The 20,376-nt window shown below is 50.6% G+C and overlaps 1 protein-coding gene across 1 annotated transcript; it reads left to right on the top strand.

Annotated features, from left to right (window-relative positions):
• Nucleotides 1–15,024: 15,024 nt before the first annotated feature.
• On the top strand, nt 15,025–15,639 carry LOC140000980 (olfactory receptor 14J1-like). The gene has a single exon (XM_072032099.1). The coding sequence runs from the start codon at nt 15,025–15,027 to the stop codon at nt 15,637–15,639; it is 615 nt and encodes a 204-aa protein (XP_071888200.1).
• The last annotated feature ends 4,737 nt before the right edge of the window (nt 15,640–20,376 follow it).

Here is a 20,376-nt window from a genome sequence, read left to right as displayed (position 1 = left end):
CATCCCTCAGGAGAAAACTGCTCCAACCTGGTTCCCCTATGGGCAGCAGCTCCTGCCAGGTCACCTGCTCCTGCGTGGTCTCCTCTCCACGGGCTACAGGTCCAGCCTGGAATCTGCTCCGGCAGGGGTCTTCCACAGGCGGCAGCCTCCATCGGTGCAGGGCCACCTGCTCCACCGTGGTCTCCTCCACAGGCTGCAGCATGGAACCCTGCTCCACCGTGGTACTCCATGGGCTGCAGGGGGACATCCTGCTTCACCATGGTCCTCACCACAGGCCGCAGGGGACTTCTGCTCCGGCGCATGGAGCACCTCTCCCCCTCCTTCTACACTGACCTTGGTGTCTGCAAGGCCGTTTCTCACTCTCCCAGCTGCTATGTGGCACAGTGTTTTTTTCCCTGTCTTAAATATGCTCTCACAGAGGCGCAAAACAACATCGTTTATTGGCTCAGCTCTGGGAAACAATGGGGCTCTTCCCAAACACGGGGCAGCTTCTAGATCTTTCTCACAGAAACCACCCCTATGGCCCCTGTTACCAAAACCTTACCATGTAAACCCACTACAGTGAACCAAGAACTGACCAATGTGATCGAACTCTCAAGTTATCCCAGCTGAGGCCAGGCCAAGGTACAGACCTCCACAGGTTCCTTCCAGCTCATAATCCTCAAGGAAGAAGGAACTGTTCAGTGGAGTCAGGACCTGGGAACACTGCTGTGGGCTGAGACAGTGTGTGCTTTTGTAATCTCTGTTCCTCAGGGTTACCTAGTGAGTTAAGTCATCCTAAAAACAAGCTCTGTTCTATGGGCACCAGGACTCAGACTGGTTTGAGGTAGCACAGAAAAGTTTTCAGAAACACTGCCAGTTATCACAGAACTACAGAATGTTTGAGGTTGGAAGGGAGCTCTGGAGATTGCCTAGGCCAACCCCATTGCTCAAGCAGGGCCAGCTTGAGCAGGTTGTCCATGCTCATGTCCATGTCCAGACACGTTCTGAATATCTCCAGGTATGTTGGCTCCACAACTTCTCTGAGGAACCTGTGCCACTCATCAACCCACTTCACAGTACAGAAGAGCTTTCCTGTTTCCAGGAGGTTTTACCAATGTTTCCTTTGGTGCCCATTGCCTCTTGTCCTGTCAATGGGCACTTCAGAAAAGAGTCAGGCTGCTTTGTCTTAATTCCTCCCATCATGACTTCACCAAATGTGGACACACCTGGAGTATTGTGTGCAATTCTGGGCTCCCCAGTACAAGAGGGACATGGAACTGCTGGAGCTCGTCCAGAGGAGGTCTACAAAAAGGATGAGGAGCACCTGTCATACAAAGACAGGCTGAGAGAGCGGGGCCTGTTTGGCCTGGAAAAGAGAAGACTGAGGGGAGACCTCATCAATGGGTATAAATATCTGAGGGAAGGGTGTCGAGAGGATGGAACCAGATTTTTTCAGTTGTGCCCAGCTACAGGACTTTAGACAGTGGGGCACTAACTGGAGCACAGGAAGTTCGGTCTGAATATAAGACAACATTTCTTTACTGAGAGGGTGACAAAGCACTGGAACAGGTTGCCCAGAGAGGTTGTGGAGTCTCCTTCGCTTGAGATATTCAAAACTGCCTGGATGCCATCCTGCACAATGTGCTCTAGGTGATCCTGCTTGCAGGCAGATTAGTCTAAACGATCTTCAGTGGTCCCTTCCAACCTCGGTTGTTCTGTGATTCTTTGGTAAAAATCTCCCCCTTGCCTTCTCTTCTCCAGGTTGAACACTCCAGCTCTCACAGCTTCTCCTCATCTGAAGACTCTCCAGTCCCTTAATGACCTTTGTGCTGGTGGCCTTCTTTGATGTAATTTCACATGGCTGGCACCTGTTCATCTTGTTGACCACTACTGTCCTGGTTTCAGTTAGAACAGAGTTAATTTTTTTCCTAGTAGCTGGTAGAATGCTATGTTTTGGCTTAGGATGAGAAGAGTGCTGATAACACCCCGATGTTTTAATTGTTGCAGAGCAGTGCTTATACCAAGCCAAGGACATCTCAGCTTCTTGCTCTGTCCTGCCAACGGGCAGGCTGGGGGTGCAGCAAGAGCTGGGAGGGGACAGACCCAGGACAGGTGACCCAAACTAGCCAAAGGGGTATTCCATACCATCTGACGTCATGCTAAACAATATATAGGGGTGGCTAGCTGGGGGAGGGGGCCGGACTGCTCGGGGTTAGGCTGGGCATCGGTCAGTGGGTGGTGAGCAATTGCATTGTGCATCACTTGTTTGTACACATTATTATTAGTAGTGCTATTATCATAATTATTGTTATTATTGTTATTGTTATTATTATTATTGTTTTCCTGTCTTATTAAACTGTCTTTATCTCAACTCACGGGCTTCACTTTCTGTTTCTCTCCCCCATCCCAGAGAGGGAGGGGGGAGGGTGAGCGAATGGCTGTGTGGTGTTTAGCTGCCACGACAATGGCTCACCCTGATTGTGCTGTCTCTCACAAGACAGCAGCATTGGCAGTTGCAGGAGAGTTTGGACAACACAGGAGTAACTAATTGAACGGAGTTGCAGCACAGACTCGCAGAAGGCTCGAGCATGGGAGGCTGCCAGAGTCCACCTTTTCTGTGCTTCCTTCTCATGCCTTCTGTCATTTTGTTTGGAGCTTTGTCCTAAATGTTGCAAGGTTTTGCAGGGACAAAAACAGAAGCACCAAAGCCTAACTGGAGATCAGTCTGGCTGTTACCATTAAAGACAATAAAAATGTTTTTATAAATACATGAGAAGGGGAAGATTAAGGAGAATCTTCGTACTTTATTGGATGTGGAGGGAAACATTTTGACAATAGATGAGAAAAAGACTGAGGTATTTAATGCCTTCTTTGCCTCAGTCTTTAGCAGCAAGACCAGTTGTTGCCCTGGTACTCAGCCCCTGAGCTGGTAGATAGGGACAGGGAGCTGACAAAGGGGTGACACTTTTCACAACTTCTTCACTCTCCCTTTCTCCTTCTCCTCCCCTTTCTCTTCCAGGCTAGTTACAATAGCTTCAAAGCTTTCAATATCCTTGGGATGGTCAAACCAGCCTGTTCCTATTGAGATGTCTACTGAATGTGTTTCAGCTTTTGTTTAAGGCTAAACAAGTACTTGAGAGTGCCACCCAGAAGTCTGCCCCAAGGCAGGAGATTTAGTAGAGGCTAGGAGTATGGGAGGATACTATCAGGCACCTAGAGCAGTGGGCACATCCAATGCTTTGGAACTTCACCCCTGAGCAAGTGCAGAATCCTAAAAAAAATGGTGAAATGCATGAAAAAGGGTTGTGAAAAGACACAAATCGCTGCAAAGAGCTGGGGCTTTTCCTATGTATAGAAGACACAGTCAATGCTACTCCAAGTCCAGTGACAGGCACTCCTGCAACTCCACCCTCTGTGACGGTTCCTGCAGCCACTCCAACCCCTGTGACAGGCCCTGCAGACACCACAACTCCTGCAATGGGCCCTGAAGGCACTTCAACCCCTCTGATGGGCCCCATGGCTGGGCCAGAGAACCAACCTGTGTAACTATTGGTTACACCTTTATGCAAGAGAAAAGTATGGATGAAAAAAATCATTATTTTTTTTTCCTTAGAAAGGAAAGAAACTCCTATGCAGACAAGAAAGGAGGAAGAAGACAAGGAATGCTTCAACAAAGTTGGGCCATCAAAGAAGAAGGAAGGCAAAGAGGAAGAGATCAGAGCAGCATCAGTAACCACAAGACCCCTATCCCAGATTTGTGAAAAAATGTCAGTCATCATCTAGATGAGCACATTGTCACTTGGCTTCTCCAGTGCTGGGAGAACAGGGCCAATAGCCTGGAATTAGAGGGCAGAGAAGCCAAGCAGCTGGGATCCCCCTCTAGGGAAGGGGTGATGGACAAAGCAATTGGCCCTATCTTTTACCATGGACTGACCCAGACTGCCCTGCAATGGGGGAAGCTCCTGAACACCTGCAATACCTTGGTAACATCATCATGTGGGGCAACAGAGCAGGAGAAATATTTGAGAAAGGGAAAGAAATAATCCAAATCCTTCTGAAAGCTGGTTTTACCCTAAAACAAATGTCAAGGGACCGCAACACTTGATTCCCATGCAGGCTGGCCAGGGCTGGGGGGACCACTGATCGAGGACAGGCTGGGCATCGGTCATTGGGTGATGAGCAATTGTATTGTGCATCACTTGCTTTGTACACAATTATTATTGTTGTTATTGTTGCTGATATTATTATTATTAATCTCTTCCTTTTCTGTCCTTTTAAACCTTCCTCATCTCAACCCATGAGCTTTACAGTTGTGGAGCTGCAGGGGCAGTGAGCTAACAGCTGTGTGGTGCTGAGCTGCCGGCTGGCTTAAACCACTACGTATTGACAACTGTACGTCAATAGAACAAATTACACTTCTAACATCAGTCTCTCCCATGTTGAGCAAGGAACAGTCGCTGATGACTTCAGTCTGCTTCAAACACCACACCCCAGGAGAGACCCCGATGACTTCAGGAGCTGTCAGCCCTGAGGCCTTGAGGACACCTCGAGGGAGCCCAATGGCACAGAGCAAGTGATGCCATGGTCGGGTGCTGTGCTGCTGAGCTGGGCCTGGCTCCTGGGCCCAAGGGGAGCTCCTGGCAAGCGGGCAGTGTGGCAAAGGGACAGCTCTGCCCAGGAGCAGCTCCTCTGCACAGCGCAGGCTCTGACCACAGGTGGCACAGGGAGAGAAGGAGAGAGTGATTGGAGGCAGCGAGGAGTGCAACAACAGAGGGCAGCGTGTGGCAGGACAGATCTGCAGACTCTTGACACCATGAGTCTCTGGCAGCAGGGTAATGCAGATGGGGTTTCCAGATGGGTCTTCTACAGCTGCCACATCTGATGGCTGATAGCTTCTCTCAGGATGGCTCTTTCTGTTTCTCCAGCACAGAGTAGAAGATGCTGTAGAGAAGGGCATTGATGATTGGATTTTTCAAGGTGAAGACCAAAGCAGGGGCTAGCCAAAGGGTAAGAATTTTTCTGTAGTCTGTGCTTGCAGATTCTTGCAGTGGAAGGCAGGCAGGCTTCATGGTAATGGGTTGTCAGGTAATGTCATGTTAATGCCTGTCCCTCCCTAGCCTTGCCTCCTCTGACAGCACCATGGTGCCATTCCTCCTGGCTTCTCCACGTGGCCGTGCTTCTGCTGTTCTTGTTTCCAGGCTGGTTGGGGATGAGGGTTTCACATGCACATGGAATGAGCTCTCAGTGTGCTTGGGGGAAGGGGAGTATGGGGACAGGCTGAGGGGTCTGGAGATGTTCATTTTGTGCATGGATTCAGCAGTGCCCTGCTCCTTTTCAGATGAACATGTGAGTGTAATTATCCCACAGCTCATAGAAATGCCAGCAGAAGAGAGCAGCCTTTATGGACAGACTGGCTGTCCCCTCTGAAGGAACACTCTGCACTAAAGGGACAGTCCATTTGTCTCTGTGGAGCCACAAGGTTTCACTTGGAGTGGAGCAGGAATGACCGTATACAGAAATTAAATCCGGAGAGCCCTGCTCTGCAGTTGGGTGAATTCGGAAAGGCAACATGGATAATAACCTGATATGAGGAGTGAATTTTATTTGTGATTACCACATTCCCCTTTCCTTATTATTATAGGTGCGGACTGACTACAACACTGCCCACAGTAGAATGTCCTACTCCCAGCGACATCCTCAGGCAGCATCAGTCACAACTCAAGAAAGGGACCTGCAAAATATATGATTAATACTCTGAAATTGAATTAGTTCTTACCAGATAATTCTGTTGTACTTCCTTACTGCCTTTTACCTCTGTGGCCAGGACCCCATGCCTAGAACTAGCAAATGCCCAACAGCAGCTCCATCACTGAGTTCCTCCTGCTGGCATTCGCAGACACGCGCGAGCTGCAGCTCCTGCACTTCGCGCTCTTCCTGGGCATCTACCTGGCTGCCCTCCTGTGCAATGGCCTCATCCTCACCGCCATAGCCTGTGACCACCGCCTCCACACCCCCATGTACTTCTTCCTCTTCAACCTCGCCCTCCTTGACCTAGGAGCCATCTCCACCACTATCCCCAAAGCCATGGCCAATTCCCTCTGGGACACCAGGGCCATCTCCTATGCAGGATGTGCTGCCCAGGTCTTTCTCATTGTCTTCTTGTTTTCAGCAGAGTATTCTCTTCTCACCATCATGGCCTATGACCTCTACATTGCCATCTGCAAGCCCCTGCACTACGAGATCCTCCTGGGCTGCAAAGCTTGTGCCCAGATGGCAGCAGCTGCCTGGGGCAGTGGGATTCTCACTGCTCTGCTGCACACTGCCAATACATTTTCCCTGCCCCTCTGCCAAGGAAATGTGGTGGACCAGTTCTTTTGTGAAATCCCCTCCATCCTCAAACTCTCCTGTACAGACTCCTACCTAAGGGAAGTTTGGGCTCTTGTGGGTAATATTTTTGTTGACTTTGGGTGTTTTGTATTCATTGTGCTCTCCTATGTTCAGATTATCAGGGCTGTGCTGAGGATGCCCTCTGAGCAGGGACGGCACAAAGCCTTTTCCACTTGCCTCCCTCACCTGGCTGTTGTCTCCCTCTTTATTAGCACTGTCACGTTTACCTGACATGAAGCCCTTCTCTATCTCATCCCCATCCAATGACCTGGTGGTGGCAGTTCTGTACTCAGTGGTGCCCCCAGCAGTGAACCCCTTCATCTACAGCATGAGAAACCAGGAGCTGAAAGTTGCACTGAACAAACTGATTTCATTGAGAGTTTTCACTGCTGGTAAACTTCTCATCTCTCTCCACAAATGACTCACAGTATATGCATGAGAGTCCTGTTCATTTTTTTATTTATTATTATTATTATTATTATTATTATTATTATTATTATTATTATTATTATTATTATTATTATTATATTGTTGTTGTTGTTGTTAAGTACCATTGTGATGTTCTGACACACATTTGGTTTTGTCTCATTTCATCTGAAACATCAACCTGCTCTCCTTCTCTGTAGCCTTGATAAAATATGTGTGCCACTGGGTCTGAGCTGACTCTCTCATAGTGTCTTTTTCGTATATTGACTTCTACAGGCAAATGAGATGTCTGCAGTCTCCATGGAGGTAATGTGGATCCAGCAGGCACAGGGAAGGTGGGTCTGGAAAAGGATTCAAGTCATCCTCAGGCCCAAGTGATTGGCACAAAGCTGCACCAGAGGCGGTTCAGACTGGACATTAGGAAACATTTCCTCACCATGAAAGTGTCAGACATGATGGTTTTACTCGGGTGGGCAGCCAAGCTCCACCATAGCCACTCTCCCATTCCTGCTCCTCAAGAGGAAAGGGGGAGAAAATATGATGAAAAGGGCTCAAGGGTTGAGATAAAGACAGGGAGATCACTAAACAATTATTATAATGGGCAAAACAGACTCAGAGTAGGGAGATAGTAAGTTTTATTGCCTATTACTAACAAGCTAGAGAAGTGAGAAACACAGGAAAGAAACCAAAAATGCCTCCCCACCATCCACCCTCTTCCACCTCCTCCCCGTGTGGTGCAGGGGAATGAGGGAATGGGGGTTGTAGTCAGTCTATAGCACTTTGTCTGTGCCGCTCCTTCTTGATCACTCCCGTCCCCTGTGTTGTGGGGTCCCTCCCATGGGATGCAGTCGTTGGTGAAGTGATCTGGCGTGGGCTTCCCACAGGCAGCAGATCTTCCAGAACTGCTTGAGATACGGGTCCGTACCACAGGGTCCATCCCTCAGCACACTGCTCCAACCTGGGTCCCCCACGAGCAGCAGCTCCAGCCAGGTCACCTGCTCCTGCATGGGCTCCTCTCCACGGGCTACAGGTCCGGCCCGGAATCTGCTCCAGCAGGGGTCCTCCACATGCCACAGCCTCCATCACCTGCTCCACCGTGGTCTCCTCCACGGGCTGCAGTGTGGAACCCTGCTCCCCCATGGTCCTCCATGGGCTGCAGGGGGACAGCCTGCTTCACCATGGTCCTCACCACAGGCCGCAGAGGACTTTTGGTCCAGCGCCTGGAGCACCTCTCCCCCTCCTTCTTCACTGACCTTGGCGCCTGCAAGGCTATTTCTCGCTCCTCTCTCTCTGCCAGCTGCTGTGTGGCAGCATGGTTTTGTTCCTGTTGTTTGTTTTTATTGTTTGTTTTCCCTTTCTTAAATATGCTCTCACAGAGACACAAACATTACTTATTGGCTTGGCTCTGGTCAGCAGCACGGCCCTAACCTAACATGGGGCAGCTTCTAGAGTCTTCTCACAGAAGCAACCCCTATGGCTCCCTGCTACCAAAACCTTGCCACATAAACCCATTAGAGGGGTTCCTCTCATCCGCGAGGAAATACAACTGCCTGGATTTGTAAAGATACCTGGAAACCTCTAGAGTCCTTGGAAAGGTTCCCTAGTCTTTCTGAGCATCAGACACAGATGTTGAACCCAGAGTGAGAGCTTAGCAGCTGTGATCCCAATCCAGCTGGGTCTACTTCCCACCGTGTGCAGCACAGCCAGTGTGCAGTCACCTCTTGGGCACCACAGCCTGCTTGGTCTGCTCATGACACCACCAGCTCAGGGCCACATAGGCAGCATGGGGAGACAGCCAGGAAGAGCTGGAGAGGCGAGAGGAGGGATGAGGAGAGTTCAGATGGAAGCTGACCTTATCTAGAAGTTGCCTTAAATACTGGTGTTCATCTCATCTAAGACAAGAACTGGACTGTGGGTACCCTAACTTGTACTCCTCATGCAGAACCACATGTCCATGGCTTCCTGGTGTACCACCCGGCCTGAGCAGTGACTGAAGAAGGACTGGTGCCCTAACCTGACAATCTCTTAATGCCCTTGCCCTGTGTGAAGAGAGTCTTGGAAAGCAAGGCTGGGATCCTGTGCCAGGGTTTACATTGATGGAAGCATGAGCCAGCAGCCATGTGAGCTTCCTGCTCTCCTGCTCTACTTGTATGCAGCACATGTCCTTGAGACAATCAGACAGTCTCTCCCAACCCATGTGCTGGCCCTTACCCTAGAGATCACCCCCAGACAAGGTTCTTCAGCTCAGGTCCACCTGGAAGACTGAAGGGAAGCTGCAACCACAGGAAGTCCCAGAAGAGAATCACAGAATCATAGAATGGCTTGGGTTGGAAGGGACTTTAAAGAACACCTAGTTCCAACCCTCCTGCCATGGGCAGGGATGCCATCCACTAGAACAGGTTGCTCAGGGCCTCATGCAAGCTGGTCATGAACACCTCCAGGGATGGGGCATCCACAACTTCTCTGGGCAACCTGTTCCAGTGCCTCGCCATGAAGAATTTCCTCCTAATCTCTACTTTAAATCTCCCACTTTTAGTCTAATATCATCCCCCTTTGTCCTCTCATTGGCTGCATGAGGAGAAGGTCACTCTCCATCTTTTTTGTAAGCCCCATTTAGAATTTGAAAAGCTGCAATGAGGTCACCCCTGAGCCTTCCCTTCTTCATGCTCAGCTTTCCCAGCTCTCTCAGCATTACTTCATAGGAGAAGTTTTCCAGCCTTTTGACCAACTTTGTGGCTCTCCTCTGGACCCATTCTAACAGATCAATATTCTTCTTGTACTGGGTACCCCAGACGTGGATGCAGTACTCTAAATGGGGCCTCACAAGAGCAGAATAGTTTCTCATAGATGGTTCCTGTAGCATGGTGGTGACAGCAATGCTGAGTACAACTACCAGATCAGTCTCACATCCAATAATTTTATCATACCATAAGCCAGTGTTACACATTACAGCAAAATAATAACCTTAAACCAGCCCCCAAAAGTGATATACAACACTGCAAGGAACACACAGTTGTTAATGTGCTATAGAACATAATTCAGAGACCAAACACAACTACAACCTCGAGATCCACAAAAAACCAACATTGTTTTCAGCAAATAATAAGCTTATAACAGTTTAATTTTAACATGCTCTGGGCACATCTGTCATTATCTCTACCCTTTGGGCCCTACCTTATGTGCCAAAGGGAGTGTTGTGGTTTAACCTGGCAGGCAGCTCAGCACTGCATAGCCATTTGCTCCACACCCTACCAGTGGGATGGGGGAGAGAATTGAAGGGAAAAAAAAGATAACATCTCATGGGTTGAGATAAAGACTGTTTAATAGGAGAGCAAATAAAGGGAAATAATAATAATAAAGATGTTGTTGTTGTTGATGATGATGATAATAGAATGCACAAAACATGTGATGCACAGTGTAATTGCTCACCACCTGCTGACCAATGTCCAGCCCACTCCAGGCCACGGCAGCTGCTGGTCAGAGCCGAGCCAATGGGCGATGCTGGTTGTGCCTCTGTGAGAGCAGATTTAAATAGGGAAAAACCTGCTGGGAAACAGCAGCTGGGAGAGAGAGGAGTGAGAACCAGTCCTGCAGACACCAAGGTCAGGAGGTGCTCCAGACACCAGAAGTTCCCCTGCAGCCCATGGGTCCCACGGTGGAGCAGATCTCCACACTGCAGCCCATGGAGGAGTCCCCGGTGGAGCAGGTAGATTTGGCCTGGAGGAAGCTGCGGCCCATGGAGAGCTACTGCTGAAGAAAACTCCAAATCCTGGGACCCCAAACAACCACACAAAAAAAATATTTACTTCCTCTTTTCCTCTGGGGAGGGGTTATGATGGAGTAGGGTGGAGGAGGTCACCTGCGTAGCATGGTAAATCCACCACAGTAGGGGTATGGGAAACGTTCAGAACTAGGGCTGTGACATTAAATAGATGGCATCTCAGCACCCAGGATATGCTCTGCCAACTTGGCCACACAAATGGGAATGAAGAGAGATTTCCCTGAATGAGAGCAATAGCAGAGGAAGGCTTGATTTCCAACACAGGCATTTCTGGTGCACTCCTGAGATGCCTGTGGGAGCTGCAGGCCACACCAGGCCCTGGGACACTGGCCGTCTTTCTTCCCAGAGCAAGATCCCAAAGAGGCAGCAGCTCCCAGGGACACTTGGCCCTGCATTGTCCCCCATAGCAAGGAGGCATGCCTAGAGATGCCCTAGGGATAAGGGCATCCCTACCATCTGGACCCAGGAGTCCTGGCTGCCACATTGTCCCCTGAGCTCAGAGGGACACTCAGGCAGGGCTCTCAGAGCAGCCAACAGCCTTGTCCAGCCTCCCCCCAAAGCCCAGGACTTGCAGCTTTGGATAGCTGACAGCCCCTGGGCCACCCCTTGCGAAGGGGCTCCTGACACCCTTACCTTTGGGGGAGAGATTCAGGAGCACTGGGAACAGGGAAGTCAGGACAGAGGCGATGGTCACCCTCCAGCAGCCCTCCATCTCACTTGCTGCTGGCCCTCAGCTCAGGACAAAGGATGCCCACCCTGGCTCCTCAACCACAGCTCCTCTGCAAGATGCCCCTGCTCCTCCGCCCGTCAGCGAGGGTCGCCCAGTGCAAGCTTGCTGCCTGCTGACCCCACTCCTGGCCACACAAGGACAGCGCTGGGGAGCTCCCAAGCAGTGCCCAGCAGGGACCAGGCCTTGCAGGGAAGTGCCGGCACTGCCGCTGCTCCAGTGACGATATCCTGGTGATGCAGTGCACCCCCTGTGACATCAGCCCGTGTCATTAGAAGGCCTGTGAGGTCAGCAGCAAGGCCATGGCACAGCTCAGGAGAGAGACGAGAGATTTCCCTTCTTGTCCTGAGAAATTCTCACCTTACTTCTACCCAGTTCTTTTCCACAGGATCCTGACAAATCCACCAGGAACATGTCCAAATGGTGACAAAGGCCATGGAATATAGAAAGTGGAGCGAAGGCACCTGGGATGTAGCGGCCCCTCAGTGTGCCTGAATTCTTCTTCATTGCATGTCGCTCACTTGGAGAAGTAGGATGCGTTATATGGAGGGAATTCCAGTGCATGCCAGGGCCTTCCTTCCAGATATGACACAGGGCTCTGAGATTTCAGAAGGCCTCAGCACTATCCCCCGGTCTGCCATGCAGGAGGCAGAGGTGGTACACGACGGAATGGCAAACGTATTCACTGTTTATCATCCCTGCTTGTCTCTTCTGAAGAATCTGCCCCCATCCAGCACAGCACCCCAAGCTGAGGGACCTGTCCCCCCACACCTCAGCAGCTCTTCCATCAATGTCCCAGCCCTGTGACAGCAGGCGGGGATCCAGCTCCTCCTGCCTGTGCCCCAGCCTGAGGGCATTGGGGCACATCTGGGCTGCAGCACCTCAGCTGTGGCACAAGGGCCAAACTCAGACTTGTCCCAGACCTTGTGCCAAGAGCCTGGGCATGCACACACTTTCCATCACAGCAGATATGCTGCTGTGGATGGCAGGTGGGCACAGGAAGATCTGAGCAGCTCATTCCTAACCTCTATTTCCACTAATTACCTGCAGTGGCTTAGTTATCAGCATTAGTGAGATATCTCACATTCACGTGCCTATGCTAAGGACACCTCAACGGAGGCCAGAGGAATCCAGCCCCTGTGGGTATGAGGAATGCCAGGGGAATATGAGTACCCAACTACTCCAAGACTACTCCAGAACACCACTGTCAAGAAGAGTGTGTTCCCATGCGAGGGAGGGAAGCCCAGGGATTTCTTCAGGCTGTTTGCCAGCAGGTTCCCCTGCTGCCCCAGGGCCATGTGCAGGGAGCCTGGTGGGGGGCAGAGCAAGGGAGGCCTTGGGCTGGGCCTCTGCTGCTGAGCTGGGATGGGCTCCTGGGCCCAAGGGGAGCTCCTGGCAAGCGGGCAGCGCTGCAGAGAGACAGCTCTGCCCAGGAGCAGCTCCTCTGCACAGCGCAGCAGGCCTGGGGGCACTGCCTGCAGAGACACAGTGCTTAAAGGCAGGCAGAAGTGGCAGCATGCCCAGAGCTCACCGGGGGAGAAGACTTCCCAGCCCTGTACCCGGTAAGTGTCTGGCTGGAGGGCAATGCAGCCGGAGTTCCTGGAGGCAGGAGAAGCCGGGGGTGCAGGCAGGGGTGTCCAGGGCTGTGGTGCAGAGCAGGGTCCCTGCTGTGGCCCAGGGGCTGTGTGCCGGGGCAGGGCCTCTGCCGCCTGCCAGGCTCAGCACTCAGCCTGCCCGGGGAGCTGCCCAGGGCGCTGCGGGGAGAAGCTGCTGGTGGAAGGAGCCCCCCCTGGCAGGGCAGGGTCCTGCTGCTGGTGGGAGGCTGCTGCCTGGGGCAGCCTGCTCACAGTTCTACAGCACAGCTAGGGTGTATCCAAGGGACTTTGCAAGATCTGGGTCAAGGCAAGGGATTTCAGCTTCAGTCTCAGCTTTTCTGAGCCTCCTGAGCTTTCAGTTTTGTCCTCTTTGGCTTGGTGGGAATAAAAAGAGATAGCATTATTCCCAAGATGAGGCTGACACTCCTAAGCCATACCACTGAGGCATATAAAGACCCCCATCAAGTCCCCTTCCTGCCCCTCAGCCCGTAGAACGCTCCACCACCACATGGGCAGTGTCAGCAGGGTCCCGAGGATGTGCCCCCAGTGAGCTGCCCCTGGGCAGAGCCCTGCTGCCAGGAGGTTTCTGCAGGGCAGAGCTGAGCACCCAGCAGGTGGGATGGGGGCTGTGAGCTGCAGGCAGGAGGCGTGGGGACAGAGACCCAGCTGCAGGCAGGGACAGCGGCAGGCAGCAGAGCCCTGGTCAGGGAGTGAGAGTGAGATGCTCCAAGAAAATTTATGGCAGGGGGGATTTGTGTACTTCCCTCCCATCCCTGAAGTGCCAACGCCTTCTCATAAACTTCTTGGCTACTTTTCTCATCCAACCATGTCATGGAAATTTTAACACGAGTTTCTTTGGAATCCCTAGATTTTGGGAGATGAAAATTCATCTGGAGCTCAAAATCTGATGATGATGTTCCTAAGTGTTAGTTCTGTCCATAAATAAAAATCATCCATATTTTCTCTTAAGTGTTGGGTCTCAGAGAAATGCTATATGGGGAAGGAGCTGACTCTCCCTTCAGTACATAGGCCACACAAATGCTGCTGGTTGGCTGCATGTGGGCAGCTGCTACGATCCCTCTGTGTCCACGGTGAAAAGCAGAGAGCTGAGATCCTCCTCAGGTTTGGTGAGATGGGTGAGGGGTTTGGAGATCTGCCCTTTGAATCTGTCTTCATCTCTTCCCAGCAGCATTACGGTTCTTTTTAGGGGATCACCTAAGTGCAACCATCCTCCAGAAATGCCTGCAAAGGGCAGCTGAGACCAGGACTGGCTGATAAAACAGCTGTCCTCACTCTGTCCTGAGGAACAGTCCCTTTGCCTCGCAGGACCCCCAAAACTACCTTATTGGGGAGTACAAACACCAAGGTTGTATGCATAAATGCACCCCTCAGATGAGGTGGAGAAACTAGAAAATACCCCCAAAGCCTGGACAATGGGTTTTCACAAAAATGTTGAGTTTTTTTGAATTTTCAGCAAGCATTCTGAAATTAGTTTGATACCTCATCTGTATTTAATACAACAACAGCCCATGTCCTCATTTACATAACTGCGTGGGTCAGGACTGCCTCCTCCAGCGCCCTACTTATCCCAGTGGCACTGGAATCAGCATCAACTAGAACAAACAAGCTCTTGTGAAATGGACCTGCAAAGATCTTCCTGAAAAGGGAGAGGCAGGAGGGAGGATTGTATAAGAAATTGAGTAGGTTTGATCACAGAGTTCTGTCCTAATGTTGTCCTGATTTTCTCTCTTCAGACTGCCCTCTATACCCAGAGGCATCAAATGTCCAACAGCAGCTCCATCACCGAGTTCCTCCTCCTGGCATTTGCAGACACGAGGGAGCTGCAGCTCCTGCACTTCGCGCTCTTCCTGGGCATCTACCTGGCTGCCCTCCTGGGCAACGGCCTCATCCTCACCGCTGTAGCCTGTGACCACCGCCTCCACACCCCCATGTACTTCTTCCTCCTCAACCTCGCCCTCCTCGACATGGGCTGCATCTCCACCACTGTCCCCAAAGCCATGGCCAATTCCCTCTGGGACACCAGGACCATTTCCTATGCAGGATGTGCTGCACAGGTCTTTCTTTATCCCTTCCTGATATCAGCAGAGTTTTCAATTCTCACCATCATGGCCTATGACCGCTACATTGCCATCTGCAAGCCCCTGCACTACGGGACCCTCCTGAGCAGCAGAGCTTGTGCCCAGATGGCAGCAGCTGCCTGGGGCAGCGGGGTTCTCAGTGCTGTCCTGCACACGGCCAGTACATTTTCCCTGCCCCTCTGTGGAGGAAATGCTGTGGACCAGTTCTTCTGTGAAATCCCCCAGATCCTCAAAATCTCTTGCTCACACTCCTACCTCAGGGAAGTTTGGATTCTTCTGGCTGGTGTCTGTTTAGCATTTGGCTGTTTTGTTTTTATCATACTGTCATATGTGCAGATCTTCAGGGCCGTGCTGAGGATGCCTTCTGAGCATAGCCGGCACAAAGCCTTTTCCATGTGCCTCCCCCACCTGTTTGTGGTCTCCCTTTTTCTCAGTACTGCCATGTTTGCCTACCTGAAGCCTCCCTCCATCTCCTCCCCATCCTTGAATGTGTTGGTGGCAGTTCTGTACTCAGTGATTCCTCCAGCAGTGAACCCTCTAATCTACAGCATGAGGAACCAGGAGCTCAAGGTTGCTGTTAGGAGAGCAATTTCACAGATGTTTCCTAAGAATGATTATTTTCCCTTCTTTCTCCAGAAATGACTTTCTGCATATCCTCTTGCAGTCTTGATCCTTGTATTGTTATCATTATAGCTATTGTTATCTTCAGTGCCACTTGCATTTATAATGTTCTAAAAAAAAAAAAAAAAAGAAGTCATTTATTCATCATCCTTTTACTGAGGAGGTACTTCCTTTTTGTACATCCTTTTACTGAGGATGTACAGTAAACACTGCTCTGTTTACTGTTGAGGTTCTGTAAAAGTCTGTCTAAGAGCACATCATCACTGACTCATCTGTGTAATAAAATGGGGTGTCCCCAGTGCACTGCCTGAAGATTTGGCTAGTCTTTCAAAGCTGGTGCCAAGATCAGGGCTGTGTAGCTGCTCCCTGGAAGGCCTGTTGCTGCATGGATCTGGGAGAGAAATAGGTCATTGTGTGAGCTGTGAGAGACCACAGGTAGGATTTAGGAGCAGCCTGTTGGTGTCTGATGACAGTGGAGATGGTGAAAGGTCACTGAGATACAGAGCCATGACCGTCCCAAATGTGGCAGGGCAGAGGACAGCCTCCAGGACACGAACGTTGAGCTGTGTGGAGAGCCCAGGTGTTCTCCATGGGCAGCATGTGCCCAGGGCAGGCAGTGACTGGAGGCCAAAAAAGAGAGAAAATGCCCAAGATCTTGTCACCAAAGAAGAATGTCATAATTCCTGTGGGATTCTGTGGAGTACCAGCATACACAGGGAAGGGAGGTTGGAGAGAGATTAATGTCACCCTTACAAAGTTATCACCAGCTGGATCTAGAAAGACACCGGGAAACCCCTAGTGTCCTTGGCAATGTTCCCTGCTCTTTCTGAGCACCTGCCAGAACGACAGACCATAGTAAGTGGGATTAGCAGCACTGATCCCAACCCAGCTGGATTTACTTCCCACGCTGTGCAGCTCAGCCCATGTGCAGTCACCTCTGGGGCACCACAGCCTGCTTGGTCTGCTAATAGTGCCACCAGCCCAGGGACATGTGGCGAGCATGGGAGGTGGCCAGGAAGAGCTGGACGGATCAGAGGACACATGGGGAGAGATCAAATGGGAGTTGGCCTTGGCTGGAAGTTACTGTTAACCTAATCCCAAGACTAGGTCTGGACTGTGAGTACCCTAATGAGTGCTCATGAGTTAGAGTAGAAGATGAACCAGAAGTCCGCAGTTTCCTGGTGCTGCACTAGGTTGGGAAGTGGCTGAAGAAGGACTGGTGCCCTCTATTCTTCATTTCATAACTCCATAATCTTTCCTGAAGGGTGGCATCGAAAGCCAAGTCTGGTGCCTGTGCCAGGACTTACACTGATGGAAGCATGACACAGCAGCCATATCAGTTTGCTTCTGTTCCTCAGTCTAAGTCCATCACATGTCCATGTGAGAGTCTCCCCCAGCCTATGTGCTGAACCATAGCCCAGAAGTCATCAGCAAGCCCTCAGCTTGGGTCCACCCCAAGGCAATGCTGTGAACCAGTTTTTCTGTGAAATCCCACAGATCCTTGTTGTGGTTTAACCCAGCCAGCAGCTAAGCACCACACAGCAATTCACTCACCTTCCACCCTCCCTTTCTGAGATGGGGGAGAGAATCAGAAAAAAAAAAAATGAAGCCTATGGGTTGAGATAAAGACAGTTTATTAGGACAGAAAATAAAGGAAAATACTGATATGTACAAACAAAGTGATGCACAATACAATTGCTCACCACCTGCTTGATATGTACAAACAAAGTGATGCACAATACAATTGCTCACCACCTGCTGGCCAATGCTAAACCTATCCCTGAGCAGCCCGCCCCCTCCCCTGGCCATTCCCCCCCCCCCCGGTATAATTGTTGAAAATGACATCATATGGAATGGAATACCCCTGTGGCCACTTTGGGTCAGCTGTCCTGGTTCTGTCCCCTCCCAGCTCCTGCTGCACCCCCAGCTTGCCCGTTGGCAGGACAGAGCAAGAAGCTGAAAAGTCCTTGGCCTGGTGTAAGCAGTGCCCTGCAACAATTAAAACATTATTCTCATCCTAAATACAAAACACAGCACCATACCAGCTACAAGGAGGAAAACTAACTCCATCCTAGCTGAAGCCAGAACAATCCTTAAACTCTCCTGCTCACAGTCCTTCCTTGGTGGGTGAAGGGAATTTATCACACGACTCCAGGCTGGTGTGCAACTGAAGCATTGATTGAGTATACATTCTTGCATTTATACCCTTAGCATCACTGCACATGCCAGTTATGCTACCAGGCAAGCTCGCTCATTGGTGGCTATACTAGTGTTCACACAACTATCACGCTCTTATTCCGCTCATTGATTTGTTGTCACGTGGACCTCTTGTGCTGGTTGTTTTCTCAACTCCTCAATTGTTACTTCTTCTTCGACCTTGTGCCTTATCTTGCATTATCTTGTACCTTAGCTTGCATTTTTCTATTAGCTACTTTATTTTTGTGACTAGAAGGTACCACAGGCTTCCAAACTGAGCTCCCATAGGTGGGTGCTTGTGGGTAATGTTTTTGTGGACTCTGGGAGTGCAGCTGTGACTGCAGGAAGGACAAGTCCTCCCCTTGATCTTGTCCATGACTAGATGCCTCTGCATGCTGCACTGGAAAAGGGAGCATATTGATGACATGCTAACGCCCCTTTCACTTTCCCCATGTCTGTGGGGTCCTCAAAGAATGTGCCTCAGTCCTAAGGTCCAGCCCAGCTCCTGCAAGCATCAGGAGCCTGGAGAAATTGCCCCAGAAGTCTCAGCCCTCTTGTGGACTCAGGCAAATACACACAAGTGTATGCACAAGCACACAAACACACAATCTCACACACACACAGATGTGCGCACAAGGCACACACTTCTGTGCATTCTTTACCTTCTCATCTGTTTCTCTAGGTGATCCTGTGAATCACATCAGGCAGACCACATGGTTCAAATGGCACAAGCTTCCTTCTTACTGCCTTTTCTCTTTTCTAATTATAGCAAGTAACGTACCATTCCCAGGCTGCAATGGTAGACCTGCTACTTCAAAGCAGCCTATCCTGCAAGGGCATTTCCTGTATTTAAGGATGAGCTGCCCCAGTTCAGATCAGAGCCAGTTCCTCCAGCTGGAAAAGGAACCTGCCAGCTGCTGGCCAACAGCTGAGCCAATGAGCAATGCTGGTTGTGCCTCTTTGTCATAATTTTTTGAAAGGGTAAAAATGCTCTGTGCAGCAGCAGCTGGCAGAGGAGTGAGCAAATGTGAGAGAAGCAGCCCTGTAGACACTAAGGTCAGTGCAGAAGTAGGGCAGAAGGTGCCCCAGGTGCCAGAGCAGAAGTTCCCCTGAAGCCTGTGGAGGAGCCCATGTGAAGCAGGTGGATGTGACCTGAAGGAGGCTGCAGCCATTGGAGAGGAGCCCACATGGGACCAAGTTTTCTGGTAGGAGCTGCAGCCCATAGGGAGGAGCTGACACTGGAGCAGACCACTTCCAAAGGCCTTTCCCCAGCTCTGTACAGATCCATGTTGGATAACATCTTAAGAACTGCAGTCTGTGGAAAACTCATGTTGGATTATTTTGGGAAGAGAATTCATGCATCCCATGGGAGGGAGGGACCCCACCCTGGAGCAGCAGAAGAGGGTGAGGATGGAGATGAAGTGTTATGGACAGACGACAACACTCATTGCCCAGCCCCACGCATTGCTTGGTGGGGAGGAGTTTGAGGAAGTGGGGTGGAGGATGGTTTTTGTTGGCTTTTGTTACTGCTCTAGATTCTTATTAATTCACATTAAATGACATTAATTCTCCCCAAGCCAAGTCTGTCTTGCTGTGACAGTAATTGTGAATGATTTCCTGCCCCTTACCTCAAGCCATGAGATGTTTAATTGTATTCTCTCACCCTGTCCATAAGGAAATGTTCCCCCAGCACAGCCCCCTGCCAGCCCTCACTGCCCTGGCCCTCACTGCTCTCCTGCTTTAACAGCCGCCCGCCTTCACCCAGCCTTGCCCCAGCCCCATCATGTCCCTCACAGGGGTTCACAGACAGCCCTGCCCTGGGGCTGGCTGGGCTCTGGGCCTGGAGAGGGACCAGGCTGGGCTGCCGTTCCCCCGGTACAGGCCCTGAGCCCAGCAGGAGGATGGAGGTGCTCACGTTTCAGTGATTGGCCCTCCCCAAACCATGGTGGGAGGCTGTTCCTGGGAACCGTGGGGGGCTGGGGCTGGTGGTAGCTTTCTGGGGCAGTTTCTCCTTTTTGTTCATGCTACAAGCTGGGCTGAATCTGTGCCCTGGGACACTCTGCTCGAAGACACTGTGGGTGTAGAGATAGTCTTTATTGTCTGACCACCCTCACGTTAAAGAAATTTTTTCTAGTGTCCAGATTGAACCGCCCCGGTACAGCTTTGTGCCATTCCTTTGTGCCTGAGGATGACTTGAATCCTTTTCCAGACCCACCTTCCCTGTGCCTGCTGGGTCCACATTTCCTCCATGGAGACCGCAGACGTCTCATTTACCTGTAGAAGCCGAGATACCAAAAAGACGCTATGAGAGAGTCAGCTCAGTCCCAGTGGCACACATATTTTATCGGGGCAACAGAGAAAGAGAGCAGGTTGATGTTTCAGATGAAATGAGACAAAGCCAAATGTGTGTCGGAACATCGCAATGGTACTTAACAACAGCAACATCAAAATCAATGTCAACATAAACATAAAATAATATAATATATAATATAATATAGTAACAATAATAATAATAATACAATGCATAGGAATGTACTGAATATACAATGAATATACTGTGAG

The sequence above is a fragment of the Anas platyrhynchos genome, chromosome 36 (assembly GCF_047663525.1).
Source record: "Anas platyrhynchos isolate ZD024472 breed Pekin duck chromosome 36, IASCAAS_PekinDuck_T2T, whole genome shotgun sequence".
NCBI classification, from domain to species: domain Eukaryota; kingdom Metazoa; phylum Chordata; class Aves; order Anseriformes; family Anatidae; genus Anas; species Anas platyrhynchos.
The sequence above is the reverse complement of the archived record's forward strand: the minus strand, read 5'-3'. Positions and strand labels throughout refer to the sequence as shown.

Bases quoted from the DNA above. Each gene is read 5' to 3' on its own strand.
- LOC140000980 (XM_072032099.1), top strand. From the start codon at position 15,025: ATGGCCTATGACCGCTACATTGCCATCTGCAAGCCCCTGCACTACGGG.